This window comes from Fundulus heteroclitus, unplaced genomic scaffold, assembly GCF_011125445.2.
Source record: "Fundulus heteroclitus isolate FHET01 unplaced genomic scaffold, MU-UCD_Fhet_4.1 scaffold_690, whole genome shotgun sequence".
Lineage (NCBI taxonomy): Eukaryota > Metazoa > Chordata > Actinopteri > Cyprinodontiformes > Fundulidae > Fundulus > Fundulus heteroclitus.
Genome location: NW_023397133.1, coordinates 40,813 through 53,946, shown reverse-complemented (window position 1 = coordinate 53,946; position 13,134 = coordinate 40,813). Strand labels below are relative to the sequence as shown.

Genomic DNA, 13,134 nt, shown 5'->3' with positions numbered 1-13,134 from the left:
ATGTTAATAATGAAGCGCCTGCTACCATGATAGCATATAGGCTATCATGGTAGCAGGCGCTAACATGATACCCTGCTACCAGGATAGCTTACTCAAAAACATTTCAAATAAGACAAACATTAAACATATACCGATCCCTGGACGGTGATTACAAACAGAAAAAAACGGCCGACGGCGCCATGAACGCCGCGCAGGGGAAAAAAACAAAACTTAACATTCAACCAACTCGGCCCGTTTTCCGGTCTTTTTAAGCCCTCGACACTCAAGCCATCGTTTGAGCTGAAGGTTGGTGTGTTCTTCGACAGTGCGACCAGTAAACCGTGCACCTGGGACATCATCTTGGGAAAGTTTAATGGCTGCAAAGTCGGTTATATCGCTGTTTCTGTTGCGCGTGTAATAGCTGGTTGCTACGGGTGTTCTCTACCTGTATGCCCTTCCTAAGCGGCAAAAGGGGCGTTGCTCTTGAGATGGTGACGTCACGTGCACGGTACGCTATTGACAAAGCCTCCTGGACAGGTGTAAAAACATTTTCAGAAAGAAGTGAACGAAAGTACGGTTGCCTCCGATTTAAACCTGTTTGCATAAGAGAAACTATCTGCCGTAATCACAACTATATTATTGCTCTTGATACTAAAGAAAAAAAGAACTGAAAAAAGGAACAGAGTAACAAAGATTACTTGAAGGATTTCAAGTTCTTGTAAATGAGAGTCTTAAATGCTTTTACAATCTGAACTTGAGAATGCTGAATGGACAAAAGGGTGTAGATGATAATGGGTAAATGGCCCCTAAAACTGATCAAACACTGATTCTTTAACACACTGGCTCTTCATTGCATCTTTTTTAACCACCTGAAATTTATGAAACAACTTCTGTTGCTTACGTACCGATAGGCGGGAACCAGCCCTCGCTCTTGCTATCGATTCCCTCTCTTTGTCTGCTGCTTGCCGCTGGACAGCTTGGAAGTTGTTGAGAGCTGCGGAGAAGTCATTCATAAGCCGGTCCCTCTGAATCTTCTGTTGCCTCTGGAAGGCATAGGATAGGGGGTAAATATACAGTTAGAAACAAATGATAAAAATATCAAGTTTAGAGTGTCTTATCTATACAATGTGAATCAGAAATAGACAAATAAGCCCCATTTACACTACCCTTGTTAAACCGATCCGAGCCGAGACCAGTCCGAGCTTGGATCAGTTAACCAAGCCAAGCCTCGTTCTGACAACAGTTTACACACCACCTATCTCGGTTCCTTGGTTGCTCCTCGCGTCCTAGAGAAGATCTGTGGTACTGCTGCTCTCTGGGATTGAGTGTCCCAATGACCCTAGGACCAATGCTGTCAGGGGCTTTATGCCTCTAATAGGGTCACCTGGAGGTGACCCTACTCTGGAGCCAGGCCTGGGGGTGGGGCATGCTGGCATGCTTTTACCCATGGATCCCAGCCGGGCACAACCCGAAGAGGAAACATGGACTCACCACCTGTCGGAGGGGGCAAAGGGGTCGGGTGCATTGTGCAATGGGTGGCAGTCGAGGGCGGGAACCTTGGCGTTCTGATGCTCGGCTGAAGGAGCTGGCTCTTGGGACGTGGAATGTCACCTCTCTGGTGGGGAAGGAGCCTGAGCTAGTGTGGACGGTTGAGAGGTTCTGACTAGAGATAGTCGGAATTACCTCGACGCATGGCTCTGGAACCAGTCTCCTAGAGAGGTGCTGGACATTCTTCCACTCTGGAGTTACCCCTGGTGAGAGGCGCTGAGCAGGAGTGAGCATACTTGTTGCTCCTCATCATGGTGCTTGTATGTTGGGGTTTACCTCGGTGAATGAGAGGGTGGCCTCTCTCCGCATATGTGTGTGGGGACGGGTTCTGACTGTAGTTTGTGCTTATGCACCAAACAGCAGTTCAGATTACCCACCCTTTTTGGAGTCCTTAGAGGAGGTACTGGAGAGTGTTCCTCCTGGGGACTCCCTCGTTTTGCTGGGGGACTTCAATGCTCACGTGGGGAATGACAGTGGGACCTGGAGGGGCGTGGTTGGGAGGAATGGCCCACCAGATCTGAACTTGAGTGGTGTTCTGTTGTAGGACTTCTGTGCTTGTCATGGATTGTTCATAACGAACACCATGTTCAAGCATAAGGGTGTCCCTATGTGCTCTTGGCACCAGGACACCCTTGGCCGTAGTTCAATGATCGACTTTGTTGTTGTTTCATCTGACCTGCGACCACATGTCTTGGACATTTGGGTGACGAGAGGGGTGGAGCTCTACACCGACAACTACCTGGTGGTGAGCTGGCTCCGATGGTGGGGGAGGAAGCCGGTCAGACGTTGTAGGCCCAAACGTATTGTGAGGGTTTGCTGGGAACGTCTGGCAGAGTCCCCCGTGAGACAGAGCTTTAACTTCCACATCCGGGAGAGCTTTGAACACGTTCCGAGGGAGGGGGGGTGGGGGGGGGGGGCATTGAGTCTGAGCGAACCATGTTACGTGCCTCTATTGTTGAGGTGGCTAGTTGGAGCTGTGGCCGCAAGGTTATCGGTGCATGTTGCGGTGGCAACCCTCGAACATGCAGGTGGACACCAGCGGTGAGGGAAGCTGTCAAGCTGAAGAAGTCCGGTCCAAGAGTCCTATTGGGCTTTTTTGGCCTGTGGGACTCCGGAAGCAGCTGATGTGTACCGACGGTCAAAGCGGCAGCCGGCTCGCCAAGTCGCTGAGACAAAAACTCTATCCAACGTCTCAGGAAGGGGGGAAGCATTGCAGTACCAACACTATTTATAGTGGGGGTGGTGTGCTGCTGACCTCGACTAAGGACGCCGTGTGTCGGTGGGCGGAAATACTTCGAAGGTCTCCTTAATCCCACCAACACGTCTTCCATTGAGGAAGCAGAGCATGGGGACTCGGGGTCGGGTTTTACCATCTCTGGTGCTGAGGTCACCGAGGTGGATAAAAAGCTCCGCAGTGTGGTTTTCGTCCTGGCCGTTGAACACTGGATCAACTCTACACTCTCAGCAGGATCCTATAGGGTGCATGGGAGTTTGCCCAACCAGTCTACATGTGTTTTGTGGATCTGGAGAAGGCATTCGACCGTGTCCCTCGGGGGGTCCTGTGGGGGGTACTCCAGGGGTATGGAGTACCGTGCACTTTAATAATGACTGTTAGGCCATGGTCTTGATCCGGAAAAGGGTAGAGTGCCTCCTCCAGGTTGGGGAGGATGTGCTGCCCCTAGTGGAGAAGTTTAAATATCTTGGGGTCTTGTTCACAAATGGAAGGGAAGATGGAGCAGGAGATCAACAGGCGGATTGGTGCGGCGTCTGCTTTGAAGCGGACGATGTACTGGTTCATTGTGGTGAAGAGAGAGCTGAGCAAAAGGCAAAGCTCTCGATTTACTGGTCGATCTACATTCCTACCCTCACCTATGGTCATGAGCTTTGGGTCATGACCGAAAGAACGAGATCCCGGTTACAAGCGGCCGAAATTAGATGGGGTGAGGAGCTCAGTCATGGAGGAGCCAGTTGAGGTGGCTCGGATATCTGGTTAGGATTCCTCCTGGACGCCTCCCTGGTGAGGTGTTCCAGGCTCGTCCCACCGGCAGGAGACCCAGAGGAAGACCCAGGACATGCTGGAGGGACTATGTCTCTGGGCTGGCCTGGAAACGCCTTTGGATTCCCCTGGAGGAGCTGGCCCAAGTGGCTGGGGAGAGGGACATCTGGGCCTCCCAACTGAAGTTGCTACCGCCACGACCCGACCCCAGATAAGCGGATGGATATCTGGGGGCACCCTTTCTTTGATGGAGGAGGCAGCTATTCCCGTGTTGGTCCTCCTTGGGCTCACACGCTTGGGGGGCCCTTTTGGATGTCTGGGGCTCTGGTGTCTCTACCGGCGGCCTCTGTGCCCTTGGAGGGGGGGGTCTTTTGGCCCATCACAACCACTATTGTGCAAATTTCTCATGGAGAAACCTTACTAAGGCCTAGTTCACACGCAGCAGGATATCTGGGAAAACTAACTATAGTTAGCTTTGGCTACTACTAAATCATCTTGTATTAACCCTTCGACGTCTATGAAATTAGTACCTTTGTTTTCTTTTGGAGAATACACATATTTTGTTGATATGCCACAAATGAAAAAAAATGCACATTGTTTAAGTAGACCATGTAGATCATATTTCAGCTGTTTCTTAGTTTGTTTACTGATGTTTGATGTGTGTTCATCAATAAAACTTTATAAGGATAAATTCCGCCTGAATTTTTTCTTTGCATTTTTTTCTTTGAATTTGTAAGATGCTATAAAAGGCTATAAATGAGATTAACTCAGCAAAACATCGACCCTTTAATGAAGGTTTATTGTTTGTAAATGCGCAGATAGTGATACACTTACTGGATAGATTTATTTAACTTCATGAAAGTATTCGCTGGCCTGTAATTATATCACAGCTTCTGGGGTCAACTGATACAGAAGCATCCACAAGCAGAAGAAGACATGTCGGTCTGTTACAACCTGGCCCAAAGGCAATAACAAAAAGGGAGATACACCGTATATACGAGGCAAACAAAACACAGCTGCCCAGTCTGTTTAGAAGTGCCAGTTTAAATAATGATGTCTCTTTCAGGATTGGTGGAGCAATAAAGATGAGTATCCAACCCGGAGAAGAGGAGAACTTTAACAGAAAGTGATGCAGGAGGAAATACAGGAAATGACCCGGAAGAAGGTATGCATCAAGATCACATAGCGGAGCCAGCTGGCAGGAAGCAGCAACTGCACATGAATTTAAATAACGTGAGAAATAAAACACAAAAGAAGGCCACTGGCTGTAACATGGTCCTAGAGAGATAAGGAGCTGGATAACCCTAGGCGTCTGGATCCAGTGGTTTCATATGAATACAGTTATTATATACAATAAATTATGAAGCAAATATATAATATATAAATTCACAGTAAATGTGAACAACAACAATTGTGAATTATTGTGTTTTTATTCATACCAGTGTTTAACTATTATTGACCGTCTTGTGGCAGAGCTTGACCGGAGGCACCAGTCCTACACAGATCTGTGTGAAATATTTGAATTTCTAAATAATTTAAAATAACTTGAAATCCATTTTATCCCAAAAACCTTCACACTGGAGCAAACAAGCTGTATAACAAATATAAAAAGTATTTAGTTTTAGCTGGGGACTTTCTTGAAGAGGTGGCGCATTTTCAGTAATTTTTGGTGAAGAAAAAAAGAAAAAAAAAATCAGACACAGATATTGATTTGAGATTATATTTGACATTGCCAGTTACAAATCCTGCTGGTGAACGCTCATTTTCAAAACTGTAAAATTGTTAAATCCCGGCTACGATCAAGCATACAGCAGAACAGATTCAGCCATCTTTCACTGATGTCCACATATATTCTTCAGTGGCTAATTTTTAAAGACACCATAAAAGACTTCTCCGCCAGAAAGTCAAGAAAAAAAAGTTCTGAAAAGGTAAGAGTCCACAGTTCTTTTTTAGATTTTGTTAGAAATTATGAGATTACAGACTGGACTGCAAAGTCGCTTACTTAGGTTACTTACTTAGATTGGACAGAATTGGGGATGAGGTGTCAGCTAGGACACGTCTGCATTATAACATGATCCTCTCCACCATTGTGATGAACGGAACACTGATATACTGTGCATAACCCTGAATGGGTGTACACAATTGGTCCTACTTAATGTCTGAGTGAGGAATGAATAAGACTATGGTGTCAAGAAATCTACCCGTTGCGTTGCTTTGTATGAGCAACCAGTACTGAGGCTGTGAACATCCCTCTGTCTTTTAGATTAAATATTAATTTAATAATTATTATTTAGATTAAATATTAAACAATAGTGAGATTGTGGGTGTGCAAAAGACTCCCGACGCCCGCTCAGATGTTGTGTTGTTGCATGTTGTTTTCAAGTGTGTTTAAAACTGGGAGCGCCGAAGAGGGTGCACAGCACAGCCCACCCCCCATTCGGAAGGAAGCTGGTGCCAGCGCCCCCCTCCAAGCAACTACCCAGAACCCTCAATGTCCAAATGCGAGAGGGGGTGAAGGGAGCCGTCCGAGGCGAGGCTCACACAACATAAGCCCCCCCCAGACATCTTCACCCCCACCCCCCCATACCGTGGCCTACATGAATGTGCGTTGTGAAAATGTTTGGAGTGAAAGTGTATAAAATGCATGATAAAATTGGGGAGAGGGATGTCATCAGAAAGTGGCAACCTCCAGTAACGCCCCCCTCTCCAAGGATCTACATGTGTGGCGGCGTGATGGAGCAGGCAGAGGGAGGAGTCCGGGGATGGGGAGCAAAGGACTGGAGAGCCAACCCAGGGAGCCAGCTCCCCTACTGACTCCAATAGGCACCCCCGCTCCCCGAAAGCCCCACCCGGAGAAAGGGCCCCCGCCAGCGGCACCACCATAGCCCAAGGGCCAGGGAGAGGCCCTTGGGCAATGGGCTTGGGTTTGCCAGCCAACCACCCACCAGGACCAACACCTCCACCCCACCCCCCCCCCCCCAGCCCACCCACCAAGCCTACTGGCTTGACCCCCCCCCCCCAAAAAAAAGTAAATAAATAAAAATAAATAAACAAACAAATAAATAAAAGGGGGGACCCTGGCCATCCAGCCTGCACGAGCCATCCCAAACCTCACCCCCCAAGCGAAACCCGTACCAGGAGACTACACGGACCAGGACCGGGGGGCGGACACAAGCCCAACAGAACGTCCACCCCCCCCACCCGTAGATTTAATCACCATACATTTGACAGTAGACATCCAGGCTGGGTTAGTCCCTACTCCCCCTCCCTCCCCTCCCCCCATTAGCAGAGTGCCGATTCATTGAAGGGGAAGAGCATCTGCCCTGAGATGTTAATGTCCATGCCCCCTACCAGCTCAACAGGCCCCGAGGCCCCCCAGCGCACCAGAGGCCCCGTGCAGGGGCAGACACCCGGGTGTGTGCCGGCCCAAACCCCAAGCGGCACACACCCCGGAACCGGAACCCTTGAGGCCCCACCGGGGCCCCCGCCCAATGGCGGTGCGCCCCAGGGACCCCAGACCCACCCCGGACCCACCCAGCGACAGCACAGCTACCAGGTCAGTAACCCGCGTCCGTCGCCGCGTAGCTCCCCGTAGGCCTCCCAAGCCCCTCCCAGATGGGGGAAACAGACCGTGGAGTCAGACCCACCAAGCGCCCCACTCCGAGCGCCCCCAGAGCATAACCATAACGCATGAATATAATCAGGATGATTGCCTATGCAGTGTGGACAGATATTAGATTGTGCCAAACCCATCTTGAATAATCTTTGTCCTGTGTAGTGTACTCTGTGAAGGATTTTGTAGTGTATTAGTTGTAAACCACCTTTAATATGCTTAAATTTATTTCTAATTATAGATTTAAGTTGTTCATATTCCAAAAATTTATTTTTACTAATGCCAATTTGGAAGGATGTCAGGGTTCTTCCAGATGAGTGTACGACTGCATGGGATAAGTGATGACTTCGTCCCACCATGCTGTCAGAGTAGAGCTGATGTTAATAATTTTAAAGCATGAATGCCGTTTGCATAAAGTTAAATATTGCTGTAGGTAATCTTGGCTACTGTAGCTTGTCTTTCTGGCAGGTGATTTTGGGTTGAATAAAATGAGTCCATAGAACCACAGGAGGCTTTCTCAGCTGGTTCTAGTGCGACTTGGTTCAATAATGTCGTTTCACTTCGCCCTCCACTCTGTTATAAAATTATAACTTCATAAAAGCTTTCTGACAATCGCCTTTCTCTGACCTCACCCAGTTAGAACCCCTTCTCCAGGCCATGTTGTAGCTGCAGTTTATTTTTTTATTTAACGTAGTTTCCTTAATAATCTGCATGGATCAAAATCCTTGTGATTTTATTTAACGAGTGTCCTGGTGAGCTGCTGCTCCTGAGGTGGAGCTGCTGCTTATTGACTGACAGCCGATGCAGCTCTGCCTTCTTTGTTACATAAAAGCACAGGTAAAATTTTTTCACTTTTTCTGAATCAGACCCATTGAAATGCGGGACACTGTTTCACATTCCGACCATTCTTAAAAAAAAAAAGAAAAGAAAAAGTGCATCATGCTAAATTAGCCTGAGCTAATAATGAATCATGAGGAGATCCCTGTTTGGTTTATCAGCTAAGTTACTGGCAGCAAGGGAATACACACTGACAGGTGACGTGGCCACAGGTGGAAATATTTCATTAATTAACTGCAGGAGCAGCGACAGGCTTACCGGGGGAAATTGTTGTCAGCTGTTCATTCAAGTGAACTTTATAACCTGCTGGTTTGCATAAATCCAAAGAAAACTTTGACCACTGCTACTTTCATTCATGCTATATATATATATATATATATATATATATATATATATATATATATATATACACACACACATACACTCAATGGGTGGCACACTGGTGGCACTAAAATTATCTCTAAGACGGTAGTTATTCATTACTGTATTATATTTGTTTCACCAACATCATTTTCTGAAAATTACATTTTGATAAATTGGTACCTAATACGAAAAATATTCATTAAACATCAACTGTTTGCTCAAAAATTCTGAAAATATTCATGGATCTCAAAGAGTGCTTTATCTACCAACGTGATGTTTTAAATGCCCATTGAAAAAAGCGTTTGAGAGAAAAAAAATTAAACTTTTAGTCTTGCACATTTAAATTTCAATGTTTTGTAAATAATTTAAAATCGCCTGGATTTTTAACAAACTGAAATCTATGTTTAGTCTGCATGTGCTTTACAAATAGGGGCCAATTTTCTGGGGATTGAACAATATTTGTGGAAAATACATTGATTTCTCCATTTTACAAACTTTTTAAAAAAAAATCAGTGAGAGAATTGTTACACCTTAATCAAGGAATACACCCTGAAAACTCAAGATCGTTACACCAAAAAATTGACTTTTAAAACATTTTTTATTATTATTATTATTATTATTATTACTTTCCATTTTTTTTACACTATTGGGCAATAGGCCCCGCCCACTTCAATCACTACCATATTTAATACTTTAGTTCAGGGCTATGACTAAAAGGGGATGAAGAAGGTTTTGTAAAAATCCGATCAGACATTCTTGCAAAGTAGATTTCTTGACATCACAGCGCCCTCTAGTGATGGACGATCCTCAAACGCGGGTCACATGTGCAAAATCTTATTTTGAGTATGGGTTATGAAGGACATGTTAAAATCTGTTATGGTTTTAGAATAATCAGCAATTACATTTAGAGCTTGCTATCTAACAATCACTTATTTTAGCGTTACTTTTCGAAAAAGTCAAAATTCAAAAATCTGCCACGTTAACTTTTTTCCATTACACGGTTATATATAGAGTTTTGTGCGGATTGCCCAAAAAATGTAGGAGGAGTTTAACAAGAAAGGTTTAACCTTTGTAGCCCTGTAGCGCGAAAAGTAGCTGAGAAACAAAGGGTGTGCCAATTCCCTTTATTTTGCAGAATCATCCAATAAACAGTAGTTTGGTGGTTATAGGCCGAAACGCATTGTCCTTTGTTATAGCGCCCCCTAGTTGTTGAGGGGTCTGAATTTCTGTGTTTTAGTAGCGGTGCACATTATGTACTTCGACACCTGACTCAATAGGTTTGTTACAAGTCCGCATGGGCTGCACAACGCGTTTTAGCGGAGAATTTTTTACTGTTAATAATAATAAAATAATAATAATAATAAATAATTTAAAAACACACGAAAAACAATAGGGTTCTCTGCTCACAGAGCAGACGACCGGCATAGCCGTTCGCCTGCGCTGCGGGCTTGGAACCCTAATAAAATTGGATGAATGAGGATGTAAGAAAATCACTGAGTACTGTCTGAAATGTTTTCAGACAGTACAAACAAATGAATAAGCCCAGATTCATCAAATCTGGGCTTATTCATTATTCATCAAAAGTCTTGATGAAATCTTTATAAGGCACTTTTAACCTATGGAGGCTGACTTTGTTGTAATGCCACCATAGGTGTGCCTTGCAGAGTGGTACAGAGAGTGCAGAGGTACAGAGAGTTCAGTTTAACTTCATCAGAGCAGAAACCAAATTTTTGTGAAAGAATAATAATAATAATAATAATAATGAACACAAACACAATTAATTAAGACAGAAAAACAAAGAATATCAAAATTAGCAAAAAAAAAACTAGACGGTGAAATAAAAATGATAAAGAATGAAAATGGATGGTATGTTGGATATGCAATTCTGAAGAGGCTACGTTTTAAGTCTAACTTTAAAAACAGAAAGTGACAGAGTTTCAAAGATCAGAAGGAAGTGAGTTCCAGAGATGGGGAGCAGAGCGGCTGAAGGCCCTGCTCCCCATAGTGCTGAGACGGGCAGGAGGGCAGTGAAATCAATGGAAAAGGAGGACCTAAGTGTGGTAACATAAAAAAGTTCAGAAAGATAAGATGGAGCGAGGTTGTGGATGCATTTGAAAGTAAAGGGTTCAGTCCTTGGACCAGTTCTCTTTACTATATATATATATATATATATATATATATATATATATATATATATATATATATATATATATATATATATATATATATATATATATATATATATATATATATATATGTTTCCAATTGGAAAAATTATCAGACAACATGGGATTAATTTCCACTGTTATGCTGATGACACTCAACTATATTTCAATCAATCAATCAATCACTTTATTTATTTTGGTAAATTGTCCACATTAAACACAAGTAACAGCAAAAGAAAAAAAGAAGAAGAAAAACAATAGACAAACCCACAGTTTACCAAAAAAGGAATAGGCCGAAGCAAAGCTTATTCTTGCCTACCCTATTTTTTTACCTTACAACCTACCAGGATTTCTTCAAATTCAAATTCAAGTACATAGTACATATATAGATCTACATAACAGCATAAGATTTTATCATTTTACATTTTAAAGCTCTTTTAAAGTTCACCAAGAAAGGACATAACTTAAATTCATCATTCAATTCATTCCACAGTTTCACACCAATAACTGAAACACATCTAGACTTTATCTGACTTTTCTCTTTTGCACATTCAAATATAAACAAACCTCGCAAATTATATTTATTTTCTCTTAACTTAAATAATTTCTGAATACCAGAAGGAAGACTTTTATTCAATGCTTTATACATTATTTCCAGAATTTTTGTATAGACAATATCATTAAATTTTAATATTTTACTTTGAATAAAGAGTTTATCAGTTGGTTCACGGTATCCCACCTTATTTATAACCCTTATAGTTTTTTTTGCAACTTAACTAATATATCAATAGTTGTTTTACTTGCATTTCCCCAGATTTCTGAGCAATAAGATAAATAAGGCATAACCAAAGAGGAATATATAACATGCAAGCCTTTAACATTTATTAAGTCTTTTATTTTAAACAGTATTCCAATAGTTTTTGCAACTTTATTTCTAATATATCCTATGTGAGGCTTCCAACTAAGTTTATTATCTATGATAATCCCTAAAAATTTTGTCTCATAAACTCTTTCGATTTCTACTCCATTTATGCATAACTTTACATTATTATAATTCCGATTACCAGAGAAAACCATGAAATTAGTTTTTCCTTCATTTAACAATAACTTATTGTAATCAAACCATGTTTTCAACTCAGCAAACCCTTTTTCTACAGTTTTTATTATTTCATCCATATTTTTTCCAGAAAAAAAGAAATTTGTATTGTCTGCAAACATTACAAACTTTAACAGACTGGATACTGCAAAAATATCGTTTAAATAAAGTATAAATAATTTAGGTCCTAGGACTGAGCCTTGAGGAAGACCACATTTTACCATGTCTGTCTGTGACTTAGTGTTGTTAATTTGTACATATTGTAATCTATTAGCTAAGTAACTCTTTAACCACTGATATGCAACTCCCCGTAAGCCATACAGTTCACATTTACCCAATAGTCTTGCATGGTCAATAGTGTCAAAAGCCTTACAAAGGTCAATAAACACACCTACGGTATTAAGCTTCTGATCAACTGCTGCTACAATGTGCTCCACAAACTCCATCACAGCTAAAGTTGTGGAGCAGTTATACCTGAAGCCGTACTGGTGCTCGTTCAATATATTATTTTTATTGAGAAAGGAATCCAGTCTTTTCATAAATAATTTTTCCAGAATTTTTGAAAATTGTGGTAGCAATGATATTGGCCTGTAATTTGTTAATATTTGCTTGTCTCCACTTTTATAAACTGGAAAAACCTTTGCTATCTTCATTTTATCAGGAAAGGTTCCAGTTAAAAATGATCTATTACAAATGTAAGTGAGAGGTTTAATAATACTATAAATTACCTCTTTCACAACAGCCATGTCAATATCATTACAATCTTTGGATTTCTTATTTTTAAATTTTTTAACTACATCTATTACCTCACTTTCACTCACTTCTCCCAGGAACATTGTATTAATATTATTGAATTTATAATTATGTTTTTCATCTCTACCCTTTGGCAATTTGTTTACTAAATTAGGTCCGATATTAACAAAGTACTTATTAAAGACTTCAACAATGTCCTCCTTTTTTTCCACTATTGTATTGTTGTGTTTAATACTTATTGAAAAATCTCTATCTTTATTGTTTTTAATAATACTATTAATTGTATTCCATGTACCCTTAATGTCATTGCAGTATTTTTGCAGCAACCTATCATAATAATCCTGCTTTTGCTTTCTCAGCACTGATGTTAACTTATTTTTATATACTTTATATTTTCCTTCTTTTTCATGAGTTGGGCACTTAATGAAATCCTTATATAACTTGTTTTTCTTTTTACATGCCTTCTCCAAACTCTTTGTCATCCAGGGAGTCAATCTATTTTTGGATGTTTGTTTATATTCTTTAAGGGGACAATAATGATTGTAAATTTTCATAAATATTTCCAAAAACATATTATATGACTCATTAACATCATCAACATAGACATTTTGCCAGTTATAATTTAAAAATTCTACTTTCATTTCTTCCACAGCTTCAGGTGATTTTACTCTAACTAAATTAATAATTTGCTTTGTCATGTTTAAATTGAACTGATTACTAATATCAAGCATAGTGAACACAGGCAAATGATCAGTTATGTCAGTGACTAACAATGCACTTTTTG

General features: G+C 41.7%; 1 protein-coding gene across 1 annotated transcript in view; it reads right to left on the bottom strand.

Annotated features, from left to right (window-relative positions):
• Positions 1-884: 884 nt before the first annotated feature.
• The window catches only part of LOC110368143 (syntaxin-12-like), a gene marked incomplete at its 3' end in the record, with an annotated part of 35,511 nt that continues 23,261 nt past the window's right edge, over positions 885-13,134 (bottom strand). Inside the window, 1 exon segment of the mRNA XM_036133886.1 lies at positions 885-1,022. Coding sequence (XP_035989779.1) covers positions 885-1,022 — 138 coding nt within the window.